A 6,840-nucleotide genomic window follows, 5' to 3' on the forward strand; every position below is an offset into this window, starting at 1 on the left:
CGCTCCCCTCCGCACAGGGTGCCCAAAGATCAGGAGCGTGGGACTGAAGTGCAACCAGAATTTGAGGAGTAGCCCCTTTAAATATTGGAAGAGGGGGTGGCAACCTCAAACATTGAACATACGCGTGGAACACGGACTCCTTCAGACCGCAGAAATTGCAGGCGGCCTGGGAGCCCGTGAACCGACTTAAAACCGATTGCACGGGACTACCCCGTGTAATAACAGCTCCACAACTATTTTGTTGTAATACTTTAATCAGGTGCCCCCTGATTAAAGGGGGGGCACATTCCAAAAACTTAAAAAAAATTTTTTTTTGAGGGCACAGAAACACAAGTTATACAAGTGCCCCTTGGCTAAAAGGGTGGGGGGGGGGGACTAAAACTGACAAATGTAGACAAATTAAACTTTAGACACTAAAATCAAATCAAAATGTGGTTGCCAGGGGTGATGAAGCACTCCAGTCCCTCCGCCACCCACCTCTTGCGGAAGGCCGCGAGCGTACTGGTGGACACCGTGTGCTCCATCTCCAGGGACACCCTGGCTCGGATGTACCTGCGGAAGAGAGGCAGGCAGTCGGACTGAACGACCGGCTGATGGCCCCCTTGGCCGTGCCCAGGAGCAGTCCCACGAGGAGGCCTTTCCGACCTGCCCGCTCCCCTCCGCACAGGGACAACAGCTCCACAACTATAACCTGTGAGCATACTCACAGGTGCATATATTACAGGCCAAGATCAGATCAACCATGATCTTATTGAATGGCGGAGCAGGCTCGAGGGCCAGTATGGCCTACTCCTGCTCCTATTTCTTATGTTCTTTATCTGGAGTCCTGGGAGCAGGCTGACAATCAATGTGTTGGTGGGTGTGGCTTGAGACATGCACCTTTTAAACAAAGAAAAAAATATAAGAAACCTATGGTGGGAGCAGTGAGTGCAGAAAGGGGTCAGGGCAGGGGGGGAATTTGTATTTTTATTTATCCATTCGTGGGATGTGGGTGTCGCTGCCAAAGTTAGCATTTATTGCCCATCCCTAGTTGCATTTGAGAAAGAGATGGTGAGCTGCCTTCTTGAACCGCTGCTGTCGTTGTGCTGTTAGGGAGGGAATTCCAGGATTTTGACCCAGCAACAATGAAGGAATGGTGATATAGAAACATAGAAAATAGGAGCAGTGGTAGGCCATTCGGCCCTTCGAGTCTGCACCGCCATTCAATATGATCATGGCTGATACTCTATCTCAACACCATATTCCCGCTTTTTCCCCATACTCCTTGATGCCTGGGGAATATATGCTCAAGTCAGGATGGTGTGTGACTGGGAGGGGAACGTGGAGGTGGTGGTGTTCCCATGCGCCTGCTGCCCTTGTCCTTCTAGGTGGTGGAGGTCGCGGGTTTGGGAGATGCTGCCGAAGAAGCCTTGGCGAGTTGCTGCAGTGCATCTTGTAGATGGTGCACACTGCAGCCAGGGGGCGCCGGTGGTGGAGGGAGTGAGTGTTGAAAGTGGTGGATGGGGGGCCGATCAAGCGGGCTGCTTTGTCCTGGATGGTGTCGAGCTTCTTGAGTGTTGTTGGAGCTGCACCATCCAGGCAAGTGGAGAGTGTTCCATCACACTCCTGACTTGTGCCTTGTAGATGGTGGAAAGGCTTTGGGGAGTCAGGAGGTGAGACACTCGCCGCAGAATACCCAGCCTCTGACCTGTTTTATAGCCATGGTATTTATGTGGCTGGTCCAGTTAAGTTTCTGGTCAATGATGACCCCCAGGATGTTGATGGTGGGGGATTCGGCGATAGTTATGCTGTTGAATCTCAAGGGGAGGTGGTTAGTGTGTTTCTGTAAAGCATGCACTCCCATGTTCCGTCACCAAGGAGCTCGTCCCCTGAAGTCCCAAGGGATCCCAGCATCCCTTGGGAGCACTGTATATAAGCCGGCCCTAAGGCCTGTTCCTCACTCAGAAGTGTCTTATTAAAGACTGAGTTCACTGTTACTTTAACCTCCCTGTGTGCAGCCTCATCTGTGTTAGGAACACAACAGTTAGACTCTCGCTTGTTGGAGATGGTCATTGCCTGGCACTTGTGTGACGCGAATGTTACTTGCCACTTGTCAGCCCAAGCCTGAATGTTGTCGAGGTCTTGCTGCATGCGGGCGTGGATTGGGAGGGGGGATTTGGGGGCACAGGGAGAATCTGGATACAGCTGACTTGTGTTATGGGATATCAAGGAATGGAAGCTGGGGATATTGGGGATGATCAGCATCTGATTTCATCATCATAGGTAGTCCCACGGAACCGAGGAAGACTTGCTTCCACTCTTAGCATGAGTCCTGAGGTGGCTGAACAGTCCAATACGAGAGCCACAGTCCCTGTCACAGGTGGGACAGATAGTCGTTGAGGGAAGGGGAGGGTGGGACTGGTTTGCCGCACGCTCCTTCCGCTGCCTGTGCTTGATTTCTGCATGCTCTCGGTGATGAGACTCGAGGTGCTCAGCGCCCTCCCAGATGCACTTCCTCCACTTAGGGCGGACTGGTCTTTGGCCAGGGACTCCCAGGTGTTGGTGGGGATGTTGCACTTTATCAGGGAGGCTTTGAAGGTGTCCTTGTAACGTTTCCTCTGCCCACCTTTGGCTCGTTTGCCGTGAAGGAGTTCCGAGTAGAGCGCTTGCTTTGGGAGTCTCGTGTCTGGCATGCGGACAATGTGGCCCTGCCCAGCGGAGCTGGTCGAGTGTGGTCAGTGCTTCGATGCTGGGGATGTTGGCCTGGTCGAGGACACTGATGAGTGTGGTTTACCCAGATGGTGGCACAGTGAGACACAAACTCCCTTCCTCTCTAATTCAGCAGATTTGATCCAATGGGATTACTTTTTGACCATCAATAAATCAGAAGTGATGATTAAAATTAAAAAAAATAATACTTACAAAAGGACTAGCATAAGAAAAAACGAAGTAGAAGTAGAAGTGGAGTTTTTAGTCACAGGGTGAGGGGCAAGTTCGTTGGTGTTTGTGGAAGTGCAGAATGAGTCAGAGAAGTTGTCGGGCAGTGATTGAGTTGTGAGGTCAGCACCCAAGGGGTTAACTGACTCAACTCAGTCATGTGAGAGGCACAGGAAGTCACCTCGATATCCTGGCCTTGCTGGGGATTTCTGAGCTGCTTTTGAATCGCTGGAGAAGGATGAGAGTGGCGGTGGTGGTGGCGTGTGTTCTCTGGGCAGTAAGCGAGGCCGATGGCAGACCGGCTTGCGCTTACCCGCCCGCTCAATGGTGCGACTCCCATCACATCGCAGTTGCCTGTCAGGTAAGGCTCTTTGAGTCTTTTTAAAAACCGATGGCATTCTTAAACTAGGACGTCTTGACTAAAGCTGACTTTAAATTAGCATTCCATCTGAATAAGTTCAAGTTGCCATGTTTTGCTTTTTTAAAAAACCAATTCCGACAACAGCAGCAATTGTCGCGAACGGAATAAACTCGCCCAGATCCGCCAGGCAGAAGTCGCTGCTTGTGGGTTGGACAGGGTTAAAGCACGACTCGCACTTTGGTCAAAATCATCTTTCTGAAAAGAAACTTGGTGAAACTTCCACCCGCAGATTTATTTAGAAGCTCCAAAGTACCAACGCTTGTGCCCCGCGTCAATCCAGGCATCACTTCGGCGCAAGTCACTTCGCCATGTGCTGTGATTTCCTCCAACAATAAAGCAAGTGCAGCCAGTCCTTGAGCTAAGCTCAATGCCTTTCGGTGCCCAGTGATTTCATTTGGTATCTTGGGCTCTTAAAAAAATCTCCCCCACAACCAACGGAAGACCAGTTTCTGAAGCTGTCAGATCGCGCACTCTGTGCTTGTGATCCGTTATTGGGGTCATTATTCAGTAAATGGGAACCCATTGTTCCTCCTCTGCTAAATGTGCGAAGGTATGTGATCCACTGCTCCCAATGTTGGGGTACGGGTCCCATTGATGGTGCCCCCCCCATTACAATGTTGGGGTACGGGTCTCATTGATGGTGCCCCCATTACAATGTTGGGGTATGGGTTCCATTGGTGGTGCCCCCCCATTACAATGTTGGGGTATGGGTTCCATTGGTGGTGCCCCCCATTACAATGTTGGGGTACGGGTTCCATTGATGGTACCCCCATTACAATGTTGGGGTACGGATTCCATTGATGGTGCCCCCCATTGCAACGTTGGGGTATGGGTTCGATTGATGGTACCCCCCCCATTACAATGTTGGGGTATGGGTTCCATTGATGGTGCCCCCCCATTACAATGTTGGGGTACGGGTTCCATTGATGCCCCCCATTACAATGTTGGGGTACGGGTTTCATTGGTGGTGCCTCCCCATTACAATGTTGGGGTATGGGTCCCATTGATGGCGCCCCCCATTACAATGTTGGTGTACAGGTTCCATTGATGGCGCCCCCATTACAATGTTGGGGTACGGGTTCCATTGGTGGTGCCCCCCATTACAATGTTGGGGTATGGGTTTCATTGATGGTGCCCCCCGTTACAATGTTGGGGTACGGGTCCCATTGATGGTGCCCCCCATTACAATGTTGGGTACGGTCCCATTGATGGTGCCCCCCATTACAATGTTGGGGTACGGTCCCATTGATGGTGCCCCATTACAATGTTGGGGTACAGGTCCCATTGATTGTGCCCCCCATTACAATGTTGGGGTATGGGTCCCATTGGTGGTGCCCCCCATTACAATGTCGGGATACGGGTCACATTGATGGTGCCCCCATTACAATGTTGGGGTACGGGTCCCATTGATGGTGCCCTCATTACAATGTTGGGGTACGGGTTCCATTGGTGGTGTCCCCATTACAATGTTGGGGTACGGGTTCCATTGCTGGTGCCCCCCATTACAAGTTGGGGTATGGGTTCCATTGATGGTGGCCCCCATTACAATGTTGGGGTACGGGTCCCATTGATGGTGCCCCCCATTACAATGTTGGGGTATGGGTTCCATTGATGGTGCCCCCCATTGCAATGTTGGGTTACGGGTCCCATTGATGGTGCCCCCCATTACAATGTTGGGGTATGGGTTCCATTGATGGTGCCCCCCATTACAATGTTGGGGTACGGGTCCCATTGATGGTGCCCCCATTACAATGTTGGGGTACGTGTTCCATTGGTGGTGCCCCCCATTACAATGTTGGGGTATGGGTTCCATTGATGGTGCCCCCCCCCCCCATTACAATGTTGGGGTACAGGTTCCATTGATGGTGCCCCCCATTACAATTTTGGGGTATGGGTTCCATTGATGGTGCCCCCCATTACAATGTTGGGGTACGGGTTCCATTGATGCCCCCCATTACAATGTTGGGGTACGGGCTCCATTGGTGGTGCCCCCCATTACAATGTTGGGGTATGGGTTCCATTGATGGTGGCCCCCATTACAATGTTGGGGTACGGGTCCCATTGATGGTGCCCCCCATTACAATGTTGGGGTATGGGTTCCATTGATGGTGCCCCCCATTACAATGTTGGGGTATGTGTTCCATTGGTGGTGCCCCCCATTACAATGTTGGGGTACGGGTTCCATTGATGGTGCCCCCCATTACAATGTTGGGGTACGTGTTCCATTGGTGGTGCCCCCCATTACAATGTTGGGGTATGGGTTCCATTGATGGTGCCCCCCCCATTACAATGTTGGGGTACGGGTTCCATTGATGGTGCCCCCATTACAATATTGGGGTACGGGTTCCATTGGTGCCCCCATTACAATGTTGGGGTACGGGTTCCATTGGTGGTCCCCCCATTACAATGTTGGGGTACGGGTTCCACTTCTGTTGGGTGGCCCAGTAAATTGTGCAGATTGGAGCAAGAAGTTGCAAAGGAATATTGTCAGAGTAAGTGACTGGGCCAAACTCTGGCAGATGCAGTTCAATGTGGGATTGTGTGCTGCTTCCACCATGGATCCAGGGAAGACCCGTCTGAATATTGTGGGGGGGTGGTGGGGGGGTGGGGTGGTGTGTGTGGGGGGGGTGGGGTGGTGTGTGTGGGGGGGGTGGGGTGGTGTGTGTGGGGGGGGTGGGGTGGTGGTGTGGAGGTGGTGGTGGAGGGGGGTGTTGTGGTGTGTGGGGGGGGTGGGGTGGTGGTGTGGAGGGGGGTGGTGTGGTGTGTGGGGGGGGTGGGGTGGTGTGTGTGGGGGGGGGTGGTGTGTGTGGGGGGGGTGGGGTGGTGTGTGTGGGGGGGGTGGGGTGGTGTGTGTGGGGGGGGTGGGGTGGTGTGTGTGGGGGGGGGTGGTGGGTGGTGGGGGGGGTGGTGTGGTGTGTGGGGGGGGTGGGGTGGTGGTGTGGTGTGTGGGGGGGGTGGGGTGGTGGTGTGGTGTGTGGGGGGGGTGGGGTGGTGTGTGGGGGGGGTGGGGGGGTGGTGTGGTGTGTGGGGGGGTGGTGTGGTGTGTGGGGGGGTGGGGTGGTGTGTGGGGGGGTGGGGTGGTGTGTGGGGGGGGTGGGGTGGTGGTGTGGTGTGTGGGGGGGGTGGGGTGGTGGTGTGGTGTGTGGGGGGGGGTGGGGTGGTGTGTGTGGGGGGGGTGGGGTGGTGTGTGGGGGGGGTGGGGTGGTGTGTGGGGGGGGTGGGGTGGTGTGTGGGGGGGGTGGGGTGGTGTGTGTGGGGGGTGGGGTGGTGTGTGTGGGGGGGGTGGTGTGTGTGGGGGGGGTGGTGTGTGTGGGGGGGGTGGTGTGTGTGGGGGGGGTGGTGTGTGTGGGGGGGTGGGGTGGTGTGTGTGGGGTGGGGGGGGTGGTGTGGAGGTGGAGGGGGGTGGTGTGGAGGTGGAGGTGGGTGGTGGGGGGGGTGGTGGTGGTGTGGAGGTGGAGGTGGGCGGTGGGGTGGGGGGGTGTGGTGGGTGGTGTGGTGGTGTG

At 54.5% G+C, this 6,840-nt stretch overlaps 1 protein-coding gene across 1 annotated transcript in view; it reads left to right on the forward strand.

Moving 5' to 3' along the window:
- Positions 1 to 3,074: 3,074 nt before the first annotated feature.
- ifi30a (IFI30 lysosomal thiol reductase a) overlaps positions 3,075 to 6,840 on the forward strand; it is an 18,705-nt gene continuing 14,939 nt past the window's right edge. The window contains exon 1 of the mRNA XM_070860793.1: positions 3,075 to 3,277. Within this exon, the coding sequence (XP_070716894.1) occupies positions 3,155 to 3,277 (123 nt within the window). The 5' untranslated portion in view covers positions 3,075 to 3,154. The remainder of the gene's footprint in view (positions 3,278 to 6,840) is intronic.

This window comes from Pristiophorus japonicus, chromosome 18 (assembly GCF_044704955.1).
Source record: "Pristiophorus japonicus isolate sPriJap1 chromosome 18, sPriJap1.hap1, whole genome shotgun sequence".
Taxonomy (NCBI): Eukaryota; Metazoa; Chordata; class Chondrichthyes; family Pristiophoridae; genus Pristiophorus; species Pristiophorus japonicus.